The sequence below is a fragment of the Leptonychotes weddellii genome, chromosome 6, assembly GCF_054177405.1.
Source record: "Leptonychotes weddellii isolate Sample4059 chromosome 6, ASM5417740v2, whole genome shotgun sequence".
NCBI classification, from domain to species: domain Eukaryota; kingdom Metazoa; phylum Chordata; class Mammalia; order Carnivora; family Phocidae; genus Leptonychotes; species Leptonychotes weddellii.
In genome coordinates, this window is record NC_138374.1 from 126584714 (window position 1) to 126601085 (window position 16372).

The 16372-nt window shown below is 42.8% G+C and overlaps 1 protein-coding gene across 5 annotated transcripts in view; it reads left to right on the top strand.

Annotated features, from left to right (window-relative positions):
* The window catches only part of TGFB2 (transforming growth factor beta 2), an 82166-nt gene that overhangs the window by 51100 nt on the left and 14694 nt on the right, over positions 1-16372 (top strand). For all 5 annotated transcript variants that reach the window (XR_014146597.1, XM_081825179.1, XM_031033500.2 and 2 more), the window contains one exon: positions 656-819. Coding sequence is in view for 4 of the 5 variants with exons in the window: in XM_081825179.1 (XP_081681305.1) it covers positions 656-819 (164 nt within the window). In the remaining variant the exon portion in view is untranslated. The remainder of the gene's footprint in view (positions 1-655; positions 820-16372) is intronic.

Genomic DNA, 16372 nt, shown 5'->3' on the forward strand with positions numbered 1-16372 from the left:
GGAGTTGGGGCTGACTCTTTCTCGTCATTAGCCAGGATAACCAGTATGTTATATGTGGGTATAGTTTTTATTTATTTATTTTTTTAATTCAGATTTTCTCACCCTAACTTCACTAGAGGGTGTATTTGGTCATATGTGTGTGAAAAACCAAACTATTGAAGCCAAAAAAGATGCAATACATGAACTTGGATAGAGTAGAGTATTCGGATGCCAAAACTTCAAGGAAAAAAAATACATGGGCAAACTGCTTGCCATTAGGAGCTATTTTCTTGGCACGTCTGATTAAAGTGTATGCAAGCCTGACAGCTCTCTCTAGGCATCAACTGTCACGAACTTGTTCCAGTTCCTAACCGTCTAGGATTTTCCACTGCTTTGTCAACTTTCAAAGGATAGGGTTAACTGCATACCCTCAAATGGAGTTGGAAGTGGTTTGTTAATCTCTATTAATCTGCGACTCCTGTAACCAAATGCACATGTATATTTATTTTTCCCCCCCTCTGGTAAAATTGTTAATGGTATTAAATTGGCCCTTGGAAACGAAATCATTCTGTAGATATTTCCCTTATGTTTTCTTGAGACGATCTCATGCTGCACGGTCTTTTTTGAGAGAACAATGGGTTTTATCATTTTCAATGATTACCCTAACTTTTTACAGATGCCATCCCGCCCACTTTCTACAGACCCTACTTCAGAATTGTCCGATTTGACGTCTCCGCGATGGAGAAGAATGCATCCAATTTGGTGAAAGCAGAGTTCAGAGTCTTTCGTTTGCAGAACCCGAAAGCCAGAGTGCCCGAACAACGAATCGAACTGTATCAGGTAACTTTTGTGTGGTTGTTTTGGTGGACAGTCAGTTTGAAGTCTTAGAGTAAAATACTTTCTGCCGTTATCGATTTTCTGAGCTGATAGAAACCATACTGTCCGTTCACAATCGTGAGAGGGGCTCTCATTTGTCATTACTCTGCCATCTGTAGCTCATTCCTCAATCAGGAAGGAAGGAAGAAGCTTTAGAAGGAAGTGGTGAAACTCTGAGCACATTTCTCCGGTGGCGTAAATGGCTGGAGTACCCACCCTTGGGAGGGATGGCTCCCAGAAGTCCTCCCCCGCAATCTGGAAAGTCAGACAATGTGGGCTTTCCTATTGTCCTCTCTCGCCCTGTAGTTTTCACTCCTTTTTCGTCCTCTCTTTGCTATTTCCTGCCTCTTCGCTAACCTCATTCTCTCTCCTTTCCTTTTTCTGGTTCTACCTGCTCTGTCCAGCTTCCCCCATCCCCATTCCCTGTCTGCCCCCGCCCCGCATTATTTCAGGCAGCCCTGACGTCTCTTTCATCTTCCTAAGTACAGTTGCTGGGCAGCTGGGTTAAAAGATGATGATGATGATGATGATGAAGTGCCAAGTCACTGACATTTCAGAAAGGTTCTTAAAAGCTTCTCAAGTGGATTACAGGGCAGTAGATCCACATTATCGAGAAGCTGCAAGAGCTACAGAATCTCAGGCCCCATCCCAGACTCACTGAATCAGAACGCACAAAGTGTAGAGCAGAATCTACATTTTTCACAAGACCTTTGGGTGATTCGTACGCAGTTTGAGGCACTGCTCTGAAAGCCCTGAGTCTGAGGAGGGAGGCAGACCTGTGCCCGAGTGACTTATGTGTGTCATAATGTCATAGGAATGGTGTGTGTAGAGAGCAGAGTTGAAGAGATTTCACCAGGGAGTTGACATCTGAGCAGGGCCTTAAGAAGCATCTGTTAAGACAGGATGAGGGATGATCATTCTTGACAGACGACCAACCCTTGCAAAAACAGCCTTGGGGCACCTGGGTGGCTCAGTCGGTTAAGCGTCTGCCTTCGGCTCAGGTCATGATCCCAGAGTCCTGGGATCAAATCCCACATCAGACTCCCTGCGGGGCAGGGAGTCTGCTTCTTCCTCTGCCCCTCTCCCTGGCTCATGCTCTCTCTCTCTCTCTCTCACAAAAATACATAAATAAAATCTTAAAAACAAAAACAAAAAAACAGAACCTTGAAGGGGCCTGTTGAGGGCACCACGTAGATGGTGCTCAGGAGACACTGGAGGTGAGGGGAGACTGGGAGAAGCTTGCCCTCCAGGGAGAGTGTATGGAGGGAAACTAAAAAGGGTCAAGAAAGCACCAAGAGAACCACGATGCTAAGGAGGAGGCATGGGCGACTATATGACTAAAAAGGGGGCTTACTTGAGGAAAAGAAAGGAATTGACATCTGTTTGAAGAAACTTCTGGTTGTTCTGGATTCTAAACATTTGGAAACGTTGACAATTTGGATGAGATTTTCTTTGTATTTATTATGAGAATGGGGAATTACCATACTCATAAATGTTGTGTATGAGATTACAGAGAATAAGTTTTAAAAGTTATAAAAAGAGTCTTCAAGTTTACTTGTGTGTTCATGAAAAATAATTCTTACTTATTAAAATGAATCCCCAAGGACCTCTTCTTGGAGAACTTCAGATCTCAATGCATGTTCTGAGAGCATCGTGAGGGCGGCCGTTGCTTCCGGTCACCTAGGATAGCTCCAGTGTCAGCTTCCTGGGTACCAGAGACTTTGTTAGGTGTGTTATAAGTATTTTCTCCATTAATACTCACAACTATCCTGTGAAGCTGGCATGATGAGGTATTCTTTTCTTTTCCAGAAATGACTGAAATATAATTGCAATATAACATGATATTAGTTTAAGGTGTACAACATAGTGATTTGAGGTATGTAGATATTGCAAAATGTTTACCAGGATAAGTTCAGTTAACATCCATCACTTCACATAGTTAAGCATTTCTCCCCCCTCCGTCGCCGGGGTGAGAACTTTTAAGATGTACTCTCTGAGCAACTTTCAAATATACGCTACAGCATTGTTAGCTACAGTCCCCATGCTGTGCATTATACCCCCAGGACTTACCTGTCTTATTACTGGAAGTTTGTACCTTTTTGACCACATTCACCCATTGAAGGTATTCTTTCTACTACTGTGTTCTTCCTCCTTTTCACAGAGCAAGACGCTGAGTCAAAGAGAAAGTAAGTCAGTGGGCCAGGATCACACAGCTAGGAAGAGGCAGGGTGGTCATACCAATCCAGCTGTGACTCCCAGGTGCTCGCTCCTCACCACATCCTGTGCTTTCCCTTCCTCTTTGCCTCAGTATCAGCCAGAATGGAAGAAAAATAAGAGAAACTAGGCCAGCCAGAGGGTGGGTTGATATCTGGAGGGAAAGCAAAGACTGGGTTCTCTGAAAAAGAAGCTAGATCAAAGGTAGCCAGATATATAATTCAAGGTAATTAAAAAAAAGAATAAAAACAAAAACATGATTCCGTGTTCTCTCTTTTCTTCTTTTTCAATTAAATTGCTTTTATATATCCCTGTGTATGGACGATAACAGCATCGTGGATTGTTCTACCTGGCTCCTTTTCAACTGCCTGACTTCAGTATATTGAAGACAAGATCTCTTATGTCTTGTTGCCTCTAAGATAAGCTGCCAAGTCACTGTTATTCTTAGGCCCCTGACCCTGTGCTCCAAGGGGTGGCCTCTGATGATAGCAGAACACTTGCCTTACTCTCAGAAACCCTCTCACCGCCCGGAAGGGATGTGTCCCTTGCGGCTGGTAATTTAGAGGACCTTTTAGTGACTTCTTCCTTATTGACTTCTTAGTGGCCGTGTACCTTCTCGGAGGTTATTGCCGCACCGGCTCTCCCATCGCTGGGGCAGCAAGATCCTTACAGATTGGAGTCCCCAGTTGGAAAAGGTACAGCCTACGATGGAAGCATATTGTATGAGGAGGGTGAGCGTGGGCTGATTCACTGTCACTGAACACAGGAACCTGGAGGAAGATACTTTTAGAGGGAAAGTAAGGAAGGCAACAACTCCTTATCTATCTGGAGCTCAATGAGGCAATAGTCTCACCTCCTGAAACACGACTAGGAAAGAAGTCAGAGACCCCTGACCACCCTCACAGAAGACACAAAGCGCACACACAGCTGAGTTAGCGGAAAGGCAGCCTTTGGCCCTTTATTCACTTGTGACCAGGTTGGTCATCTCTAGGACCACGAGAAATTAGAAGCGCTGAATTGGAAGGGGAGGGCTGGAGGTAGACGCTTTGACAGAAGCAGGTGATGCGTTAGACTCGAGATTTTTGCCCGCGCGCCTCGGTGATGCTAGCCCCGAAAATCAGGTCACAGAATGAACGCAATCCTTGTTGCAGACGCTTTTTCAAATCTTACCCTGTTTATAGCTAATCCTGCCCTGATAGCTATGGCATCCCACCTGGCTCCTGACATCTGCCATGGTGTCTTTATTTGGAGTCCCATTTTTGGCTTGTTCTCTGACTTTCCACTTGCCTTCAGCAGCCATTTGGTGGTCTTTGCAGCCTTCCTTCAGGAATCAACTCCCTCTTCTAGCCCCAGTACGGAAATTGGTGCTTATGATAAGAGCCTTGAATTATGAAGGTGAGGTTAAATTATATTCAGGAAACTGAATATATGCAATAAAATTTCAGAGAGTTTCATGTCCAAAATTGCTGAAATCTTATTTTGGGGGGAAAAAAAAGGCTTGGTGCTTCAGTGGGGAGATCTTTAGCTATTTGGAGAGCTCCACTATTCAGGAGAACAAAGCCCCCGAAGTTTCTAGATGCTTTTGATTACTGTATTACTTGACACGCCATTGACATTCTACTCCCTAGAAGAAGAAGGGTAGGATGACTATGAATAGGTTCTCAGGCTGTTCAGATGGTTGAATGGATAATTTATTAGAATTCCTCAGGGCATTGGTTTTAAGCAGGGGGAGAATGTGTGTGTATATGTGAGTGCACATGCAAGTTCATATGTGGGTACCGGTGCTCCCCCAAGTATGAAAGCCCTGTGGGAACTTTTATAAGGACCGCCCACAGTACCTTTCTCTAGATTCCGATTCTCCCTAGAGAAAAAAAGAACTGCTTCTGGACAGGTGTAGTTTGCAAAGGCTCTCAGATCTTTGGATATGATCATTCTTCATTCTCCATTGGGAATCACAGATTTCAGGCAGGGTTTGGGGGTCATTCTGTCCCATAGGATGTATACAGGTACTCTTTCTTGAGTCAGAATACCAGGTTAGAAGGGCCTAAGATAGCTTTTCTCTGAGTGAGTTCGGAGTTTATCTTGTCCAGGGCTGTGCATCTGTTGATTCTCCTTGCCTGGGAGCGTTAGGATGCCCAAGCTTCCGGGGAAGTCACATTTAGCTTGGCAAGGGAACTCGGAGTTCTCACTGCTCTCCTCTTTCTACAGAATAGTCTGTCAGAACTTTGATGAATGGTGGTAAAATAAAGCCTTACTGTCCTTTTGTGATGTTGACAGACTCTAAATAGCATATACTGATGTGATCATGGAATGACTTCAAATATACACCAATACTGGAGAGAATATGAGAGGGATAAAGCCCTTTGATATATGAGGGAAAAGAAGAGGAAAAAAAAAAAGGATAAAAACTGACCTTTTTCCAAATGGGAATGACCCTTACCATGTTTTTAAAGCCTTATGCCAAAGGCAGCCTATATTGGAATATGATCAGATAAATTTCCAGTGCTCTGGGAATGCCTTCGAACCTACAATATTTAGAATAGCTCCCAGCTCATTTGGAAATTTGAACACATCTTTCTTTGATTAACTTGCTCCTATATTTATGATTAAAATCATGCCCAGAGTTATGAGAGAGAGAGAATAGGGAAGAGAAATATTCTTCAAAATGAATATCACCAACATGAGCAAAGGCACCTGCCATCTTGGGCTGGGGTAAGTTCCCAGTTTTACAAGAGAAGAAATGAAGCCCCAAGAAATTAATAACGTATTTAGGGGCAGTCATGACTTCATGGCCCCATGAGACCACCAACCCATACTTACATTAGCTATCCTGACTTCAGAGGACCTTGGAGCTTTCAGATATTTCTAGCTTCCTCTCGCTAACTCACACCCTTTTCACACTAACTGCTCATTTCAAACTTTACCACCTCTAGGATAATAAGACTTGTACCTTTGTGACTGTTTTGACAATCTATTCACTGAATAACAAGCTATCCCAAAATTTCGTGGCCTCAAATAACAATCCGTTATTTGACACTATGTCTCAAAAGTACAGTCTTTCCACTAATAGACATATACCCAAAGTACTCTTAAAGCAAAAGTTGGAGGATCCAGAGATATGTCTCAGAATTCATTTCTTCCAGAAGGGGAGCTGTGAGAATTTAGGGGCAGGGGGAAGCCTGCCATCTTGGTTGGACTCCTTGGGTAGAGCCATCTGTTGGGCTCAAGAGATTCCCTTGAGCCCAACAATATTTACACCAGGGATATCTGAATAAATCGGATTGAGATCGGAGCAGGTTTGGTTAATTAATATGCACAGCCTTTTATTTAATCATGTTGGAACTATTTTTATTGTGTTTCAATGTGTGAACGAACATCCTGGGATTTGATGACTCCATCTGTGCTCTCTGTTCACCCTTTATGAGGCAACATGGTGGAGGGTTCAAGGGCATGAGCATCATGACCCGAGTTTCCTTAATAATTCCTGATTAGCTTGATGTTTACTGTAAGGGCAAAATGAAACAATGTCTCTAACTGCCAGATGGAGAGTGGGCACTCAACATACCCTAGTTCACTTCCTTCCATGTCATCTCGTAGATTTTGGCTTTGAAGGCTTTGATTCCTCAAAGAGGAAGAGCCCTCGACAGAATTACCTGCCAGTCAGTTGCCAGATTATTTTTAAGATCAATTTGTTAGCTTCAGACCACTAATAAAATCATGCAAAATAACTCCTTGGGAGACAGTGTGATGTCATGGGTTCATACATCATAAAACATCAGAGGAAAAATGTCATCTTCTTGCACAGTACTGGTATGAGGTCATTAGCATTGTGCCCGACAGCTTGGTAGAATAGTTAATCTGCCGATGGGCCCGTTGGTCAGTAGAAGATAAATGCGCTAAAATGAAATAAGCTCAGGTGGATTTCAGAGGAATTCTGAATCATATACATAGAATAGATAGATAGATAGATATCACACATATATGTTATAATCTCTATAAAAGCTTTTAAACTATGCACACCCCTGAGGCTTTAGAGTGAAAATTCAAGGTTGATGGCCTAGGCCTGCTTTTGAAGGGACTCTAATGCTGTAACATGAAGGGTGAAGTTCCTGTCACTGCAGGGAGCATGGCACTAACAGGGTTAAGAAAAATTGCCCCCCTTTCCGAACCCCAAACACGTACACGTGCGTATGTGCATATGCACACACACACACACACACACACACACACACAGGGTTCAGTTTTCTTTTCTCATATTGCCCAAGGGTGTGTAAAAGAAAAAGAGGTCAGCCAAAAAAACTGTCTGTTAAATTAGACTTGCAAAAAGTGCTACTGAAAAAAAAAAAGTTATACTGTGCTCTTGTTGTGCAGAATTTTACAGCATACGATCCCCTTCATGCTGATCCTCACTCCAGTGCCGCATTGGAGATGCCCAGTAGAGTAACCCACTTAAAAAAAAAAAAAAAGCCATGAGGTATATGTAATAAACACTTTGTTTGCACAAGGCTACTAATATCTCAGGTTTTTTCAAAATGATCGAATGACAGGCTTGCCTCATAAGGAAATTGGATCGTTATCATTTGTGTTAAGTCGTGACGTTACTAAGCGTCTGTTAACCCTGTGAGCAGACAGGACCCCAAAAGTCGTGCGAACAGTAGTCCTTCCCCACTGTATTCGAAGAAATGTTGGTAGTCATACAATAGTAACTAGTAATTTTGTGTGATATGATTGTGTAACAATATTGATAATTATCACTAACACACAGCACACCATGTATCCTAGGCACTGTTTTAAGTGTTTTATATAGATTGATTCATTCAATCCTTATAATAACCATCTGAGGTGGGTTCTTATCTTCATTTTACAAAGGAGGAAACTGAGGCATAGAGCAGTTAAGTAACTTGCCCAGGCCCATGCAAAGGCAGAATTTGAACCCGGCAGTCTGGCCCCAGGGACCATGCTCTGGATCCCCTTGCCCACACTAGCAGGAAGAACGCAGGCTCTGGAGTGGGGCCAGTGGGAGTTCAAGGTGTGGTTTTGCCCCTCTGGAGAGTCTGAGGAAGTCACGTCACCGAGCCAATTTCCTTATCAGTAAAATGTGGGTAAGAACACCTACTTGGCCCGGACTTTGTAAAGCAAGGAGAGAATGCATGGAAACTCCTAGCACAATGTACTTCTACTCAGTGGTTACTGATTATTTTTACCATAGTTGCCAAAGCATTGAGTCTGAACTTTTGTAAGAAACAGTCTCTTCAATTTATGATCTGCTCACAGTCTCTTAAAAATGAGAACTCACCCCATCTCCATTGCTGGGGGGCCAGGCTCTCGGTGGCTGCCCCAGGAGGTCGCTTCAGAGCCTCCTGAAATGCTATTTTCAACCCAGTTCTGCTCTTGGCCGTCTCACTCAGTTGCTGATGAGCAGCTCCAGGCAGGAAAGAAGAAAATCTTTGCAGGGGTGGGGAGGGGTGTTGTTTGGGTTCATCTTCCACCTCTTCTTATTTATAAGCGTTTTGGTCTTACAAATCACTCATGTCTCTGAGCCTCAGGTTTTCATCATAAAATGCAGGTAATGGTTCTTGTCTAATGAGTCACGGGGAGGAGAATGCATGTGAAGGGTCTGGCGCATTGGATGCATAAGGAGTGCATTATTATTGGGGTTTTGCTTATCATCCAGAACATGGTATATATTTCCCCTAGATATGGCTTGTGATTATTAAAACCACTCTGATTTTTTCAGTCATCTCTGGTCAGACGAGGACTCATCGGGCCGATTTCCTGGTACCAGTGGGGCAGAGCGGGGTTGTGGGGAGCAGCCGTGGTTTTGGCACTCTGTGTATTTGCTTTATCAAAACTCTCAAGGCACCAGGGTTGGGCTGGAGGCCATGATGTGTCTTGCTTTTCTTCTCAAATGATTATAGAGTGACTGACCCTAGTGGGGTGTCTTTTTCCCTCATCCCCGGCCCCCGTGACTACCTCTCCCTGCTTCACCATCATACGAATAGGCGTGATATATATGCTTCCTGGATTGATTTTCATAAGGCTCCATTTAAAAAAATACCATTGGGGCGCCTGGGTGGCTTAGTCATTAAGCGTCTGCCTTTGGCTCAGGTCATGATCCCAAGGTCCTGGGATGGAGTCCCACATCGGGCTCCCTACTCAGCAGGAAGCCTGCTTCTCCCTCTCCCACTCCCCCTGCTTGAGTTCCCTCTCTCTCTGTCTCTCTCTGTCTCTGTCAAATAAATAAATAAAAATCTTAAAAAAAATAAAAATAAAAAATGCTATTAACGTCTGCCAACTCTTCAACAACCTCCACCAGGGCAAAAAATGGTTCTGAGGGAGGATGTATGTTTATTTCTTGATATCAACAGTGCTCAGATTTTTTTTTGGAACTTCTCTTCTAGAACTGTGTTCAGAGCCTACAAATACATAATTGCAAATTCCTTCAAAGGAAACAGATCAAAACTTCTGAAAGGCGGTGTTAATTTTCTAAAACTGCCAAAGTTCTGGTGAAGAGGAAATTGAAAAGTAATTAATTTTCCTACGTGATAGCTGTTGTTAAAAGATAGATCTGAAATCCAGCCGCTCCTCATCTCTGCTGCTACCACCTTTGTCCAAGGGGTTTTTGCCTCTCGCTTTTGCAGTGGCATCCTGGCTGGTCCGGCTGTTGCACCCACCGCCCTCCGGCCCCCTTAGAGAGTGTGTGTAGTTAAGCGTGATGCCCGCTAGGAGATATTGATCAGATCTAAATCCCCTGTTCAAAGCCCTGTGATGGCTTCTCACCTCACTTCGCCAAGGAGCCAAAGTCCTTACTGTGCCTGGACCTGTTTCTCACTAGCCCTCCGGCACCCCAGCCCCCAGCCTGACTGCCCTCACTCAGGCACCTCCCCTGCACTGGCCTCCTGGCTACCCTCAAACACCTGCTCACTCCCTCCTAAACCGAGGCCCCTGTGCCCTCCTCCCACATTGTCCTTCCAGCTCTCTTCATTCCCTCAGGCACTTCCTCGGATGTCACCCGCTTAGAGAGGCCTTCGTGGTCACCCTAACATCTCAGGGCCCCTCTTCCCAACATTTCCTACCCCCACTCTCCACTGCACGCTTCCCCTCCACACCCCTCATCATTCTGCTGTACTTGCTCTCCTGCCCCATCTCTATCTGGTTTATAGTCTCACCTCCACCCCTAGGGACAGATTCCCCGAACGGTGCGTGGTATATAGTGGGCATTCAGCAAATGTTTTCCAGGGAACTGAAGAAACATTTCAAAATGAGATTCAAGTACAAGGAACTGTTGTGAAATAAGTGTGCAATATCACGAGGGGACTCTTTAGAGAAATATTTTTCCTTTATTTGGATTTGGAAATTCTGCTACATTTGTTTTAAAGGTATCTAACTGTTGAGAAAGTAAGAAACATATATCTACCCATTTTTTGTTTTTTATTCAGAGCTAGCCCTGGTTAAGTGGATAATAACGATGTAGGTAAAAAAAAAAAAAAAAATTACGTAAGAGATTCGTGAAACTGATATTCTTAGGTAATCCATAAACTCTCTCTGTTTGCAGAAAAACCAGGCTCATTACTTTATTTTTTGACTCATTGCTTTATAATCTCACCCCCTAAATTAAAGTTCTCAGCTGAATATAAGAAGGGCCTTAAATTGTAATGTCGGCCATACGTATTATTGGTAGTCAGGAAGCAGGAAAGGGTGTTGGAAGTGTGGTTTTCAAGTATGTGTGTGTTGGTGTCAAGTCAGAGTGAAATCGGAAAGGGAGATCAATTAAGAAAATCAGAATCAGGCCCCAGAGAGCTTGCAGCAGTCTTGTTGGGGAGACTCCTTCGTCCCATAGCAGGAAACAACTAGAGTTATCAAAATCCCTAGGACTAGGTTGTGCGGTCCAGCCTCAAGGACTGACGTGACTTGAGGTCTTGACTTAGTTTCCCTTCAGATGCTGTCACTGAAGGTTGTATTGCACACATCTCTTTCTTGCCTGTACTCATGTGACTTTTGCCCAGTTGAATCTTTCTCTCTGCTCTGTGATTCATAGATGATGGTCTTCTGACTGCTCTTAAGCTGTGACATCTGAGAAACTTTCTCTTCACACAAAGGACTCCTTCATCCCTCAGACCTGTGGAAATGAATTTACTTATTTATGCATACATGCAGTCAACACAAAGGCCCATCTGTAAAGAATGAAAAAAAAGTTGAAGGGAACAATAGAGAATTATAAGGTGTTTTCATCACTGAGGAAAGGCTTTCCTGTGTGTGTGTGTGTGTGTGTGTTTGTAGCTTGAAGACATATCTGGTGACATTTCCATAAAGGTCATTAAAGATCTATATATGCCATTCTTTATCCTAATTGCACACAGATACGTATAATACAGGAACTCTGTACCATAAAGAGAAAGACTCAATATAATAACATAATAATGTAGATCTCTGAGCTCCAGAGAGACTGTATTTTTATGTGTGTCTTTCTTTTGAAGCTGATCCGTACTCCATGGGAGTTTACTCTGCAGGCTCTCTCGAAGCTCTCGTGAGGGATACGTTACTACAGCCTCTTAGAGGGATGCAATTTCAAAGGAGCCAGGGCAATTACAACACAGGCCAATGGGAGAAGCAAGATAAGTATTGGGTCTGTTAAGTCTCTTCTGAAGGACAATCAGGCAGTGTGTCGGTGTGTTAAGCACCTCCAGAGTGACCCAGCATTGTTCGAGGAGGCTGCAGTTGAGCAGGAACCGAGAGTTACATTTATGCCTCAGGGGAAGAAAAGCCATTTCGCCTACTTCTGATTCTCCGTAAAGCCCTGCTTTCTGTTCCTTGAAAATTCCCCTTCTTGCTTTTTCTCCCTTATTTTCATTCCACAGTGAAATATATTAAATAGAAAGGGTAAAATACAGTATAACGTTGCTTACACTGATAATTCTTTCTGTCCTCCTTGTCATATACATATCTATGATATATGTATATATATACACACACACATATACGTACAACACACACGCATACATAATCTCTGTGATATGTGTGCATAAAATACCAAATTAATAGTATAAAAGATGGATTGTTTAAGGGCTTATTTGTCACTTTATTGTGTGTGTCTTTCTAATGAAGTCTGTTAGTCAACAAGCATTTACCAAGAACGGACTGTGCAAAGACTTTGTGGAAGAATCAGAAAGAGCCAGAACATCCTTTGTTTTGAAGGACTTCATGGTCAGAGCATTTAGAACATATCCAACCCAGTGTAACCTACAAACACCTATTGTGATAGTATGAATTGTGTTCCCTCAAAAAAAGATATGTTGAAATCCTAATCCCCAGGACCTCAGAATGTGACCTTTCTTGGAAATAGAGTCATTGTAGATACAATCTGTTAAGTCAAAATGAGGTCCTACTGCAGTAGGGGGTAGGCCCTTCGTTCTATATGATTAGTGTCCTTATAGGAAGATGACCATGTAAAGATAGAGACACACAGGGAGAATGCCATGTGAAGACACAGGCAGAGATCGAAGTTAGGTAGCTTCCAGCCAACGAATGCCAAATATTACCAGCAAAACACCAGGTGCTGGGAGAGGTAAGGAAGGATCCCCCTTGGGTGGCTTCCCAAGAACATGGCCCAGCCAACACCTTGATTTCTGACTTCTTGCCCCCAGAACCATGTACCCCAGAGAGTACATTCTGCTCTTTTAAGCCACCCAGTTTGTGGTGCTCTGTTCAGGCAGCCCCTGGGAGTCTAACACACTTACCGGAGCAAACTCTCCCTAAGTTCAAGCTTCCGGTGCTTAGGACGGATGGAGAAGCCCTGCAGAGAAAGGAAGATTCCATTTATTTGTTCTCTTTTGTAATGACCCAGTACATCTCTGTGATCTGGACTGTGTTCTCACAGTGCCCAGTATTCTTGCCAACCTTTCAGATGTTAGTAGTTACCTTTTTACTTTGTTGATAGTTATCTCCTTGCTCCCAGTCATGCCCTGCATCAGTGACCTCATTGTGGCCTGTGAATGCATGGCTTTCAATTGTTGGGAGACCTCGTTCCCTTCCTAGAGCGTGTGCTCTTTAAGAACAGGGACCATCTTACTGTCCTGGACAAAAGGGCAAAGCCTTGCTCACAGCAAGTGCTTAATAGCTGTTGAACTAAACTGGAGGAAGTGAGCTATAAAGTAAATTGGAACAGCTGAATAAATGAGGACTTGGGCATGTATAAGATGCCCAGCAATTATTCAACAAATGAATGAGTAACCAAACCAATGAACTGATCATATAAAATATTTCAGAACTTATACATTGGTTTTGCAAGTGATATTTTAGAGAATCACCTGTTCCTCCTGCAGAGAAGCCAAGGAACACCTTCAGGAGTGTACTCTGTTTGTTTGTGTGAGAGGAAATGTTGATAGTAGCAAGATTTCAACCCAGAGAGTCAAATCTCTAAAATTAAATCAATGAAGCCTCCAGTGTCTGCAAACTAGAATACAGGGATTATGGAGATGTAAATAAGTACATGTTTCCCTCTCTCTTTTAGGAGCTGGCTATTCCCTTGGAAGAAATGGACATTTATGCACAGGCAGGATTACCCGTGAGGCCACTGTGTGCAAGGGGCTGAATGCTTGGCACACACAGTAATTGCTGGGGGACTGGGACAAGAAAAGGGATTTCAGAGTGAAAGTAACCATTTCATTGAAAAGCAGGGCTGAAGAATAGAAAGGTTTTTGCTATTGTTAAGTTTGTTTTTGTTTTTAAGTAAAAACTGGGAGAGTGGGGAAGACATTCTGATAGGGATACTAGTCTAAACACAGAGTTGGGACACAGAATATGTTTTAGGGATAGTGTTTAGATCAGTTTTCTAGGGATGAGAGGCGAGTCTAAGATGATAGATTGGTGGCAAGTTGTGTCTTAAATACTAAACTATGGGATCTGGAGTTTATTCACTAGACAGTAGAAGCTGACTAGTGAATCTGGAAGATTTTGACTAGATAAGGAACATAATTATAATAATAATTCACGTCTATTGAATACCAGCAATGTGATAGATGCTTTCCCTACTCGTGTGTTATTTAATTCTCTTAACAACCATGGAAGGTGGGTTTTATTAACCCATTTCATAAATAAGAAAATCACAGATCCAGTAAGTGCTAGTTTTTGTTGTTTGCCTGACTTCAAAGCCTATGAGAATTTTTACTACATTAACGATTTCCAAAGGCACTTGGCAAGCCCTATGGGGTTCTTCAAAGAAACCTAAGGGACCACAGGATTGGATTGTCAGTTGACGAAAATGGGCAAGACTCCTGGACTAAACTGGGCCTCACACCTCACACTAGTGAAGTTCTATATTTTTTCTGCTGTATATAACATAACCATGGAGTGTTGATTAAAGAAACAGGGCCAACCAGGAAAGAAGGACCCAAGGATCCAGCTAGAGGTTATGGTTTTGGCCCTAGGTGATTTAACGTTGTTACTGTCACCCTGACGAAGCACATGGTTGCTGGTTCTATGTGGCTAAGAAGAATAGCATATGTGTTAAGTAGCAAACAGGATTCAGAGGGCTCCCAAAAGGCTAAAAACCAAGGTCAGGGTCAAATAAGAAGTTCAAAATTAACAAAGATCATGCGTAATTTGCATTTAGGTTCAAGAATGAATTACATAAATATAGACTAGAGGGGTGGTTCTCAGAGTCGACCAGCCGTTTGTGCATCACCTAGGAATATGTCAGAAGTGCAAATTCTTGGGCCCCAGTCTCATCCCTATTAGATCAGAAAGTCTGGGGGTTTAGGGCTCAGCAATCTGTGTTTTATTTAATAAGCCCTCCAGATGTTTCTAATGCAGGCTGAAGTTAGAGAACCACGCAGCTAGATAAACCACCTTCCCTTCCCTTTTTGCCTCCCTTCATTTCTTTCTCTTTATTCCATGTCATTCCAGAAAGGATTTGGGATGGAAAATCTGACTTAACAGTTTGTGTCAGGACAAAGGTTTTATTTTATAAAAAGTTTACTATGACTCAATGGTGTGATGTGGTTACTGCCAAAAGTAGTTTGCATTAAAAATAGTGACCAGAACAAGGGAAGCAATAGCCCCTCTTTTCCACATGTGGCACATTCTGTAATATTCTCCACATCCTGCTAGACTGCATCTGAGTGTGTTGAGGAAGTAATTACAAGAGGAGTATTGAAGGGGAGCTTGACAAGGATGGTGAAGCTCCTCAAACCTTGTTCTGAAGGAAGCAGTTGAGAGAAGGCGCCTCCTATGATTGGGGCCTGACATAGAAAAGAAAGAGAATTTTATATCTTGTTCCAGAGAACAAAACACAATATGAGGAAGCCCTGTCCTCTGGAATGAAGAGGGCAGGATGTTAGTCCAGACTTTTCCTACAGGGCTGTGGTCACGCAGGTAAGTATTTCAGGCTTCTTTCCCTTTGGCTGCAGACTGTAGATGATAAGGGCCATGATGTCCACCCCACAGGGTTTTTGTGAAGACCAAAAAAAACATGAACATGTGCAAATATTTGAAAAACTGGAAATGATAGTACGGATATGAAGCAATGATATTATTATTAAGTAGGACTAGTTGGTGGAGATTTTATATCCAAGAGAAGGAAGGATTACAACATACAAATTATTCAGAAGTGAGAGGGCCTTTCTCAAGAAGTCCTGAGTCCGCTGTCATGAGAAGTCTTCAGACAGAGACGGAGATGTCAATGAATGAATTGTAGGGGTTGAAGCTGATGGCCTTCTGGTCCCTTTCTGACACTGATATTTCATGATAGGGAAGTTAAAGCACGTCTGAGACAAAGTGCTCAGGGCCCCCCCCCCCCCGCCCCCGCAGAGTAGGTGCTTAATTCAGCATTTGCTAATCACTCTGTGCCAGTAACCACAAACATTTAAATGCATTTAAATGTTAAGTACATTAAAAACATTAAATGCATTTAACAACAACAACAACAACTAGTTAACCCGGTGTTGGGTTTTTACCTTCAGCCCTATTGTTAGATTTACCTTCGCATTAGAAGTCTGGGTTGAACTGACCCCCTGGTGCTCCTTTAGGTCCATTGATGTCTGAATATGCAAAGTAAAATGGAATTCTTAATGCTTTCTTATACCTCTTTGCAGTATCTCATGGGAGAGGAGTACGTATCACCCTTGGGGTCTAAGCCAAAACTGAGTTGATTTACAACGTTATTCCTCTAAGACTAAGATTTCCTCTGGCTGTAATTTTGCATCTAGTCTATTTCTTTCTTTCTTTCCTTTCTTTCTTTCTTTCTTTCTTTCTTTCCTTTCTTTCTTTCTTTCTTTTTTTTTTTTTTTTGCCCTGAACTATTGGG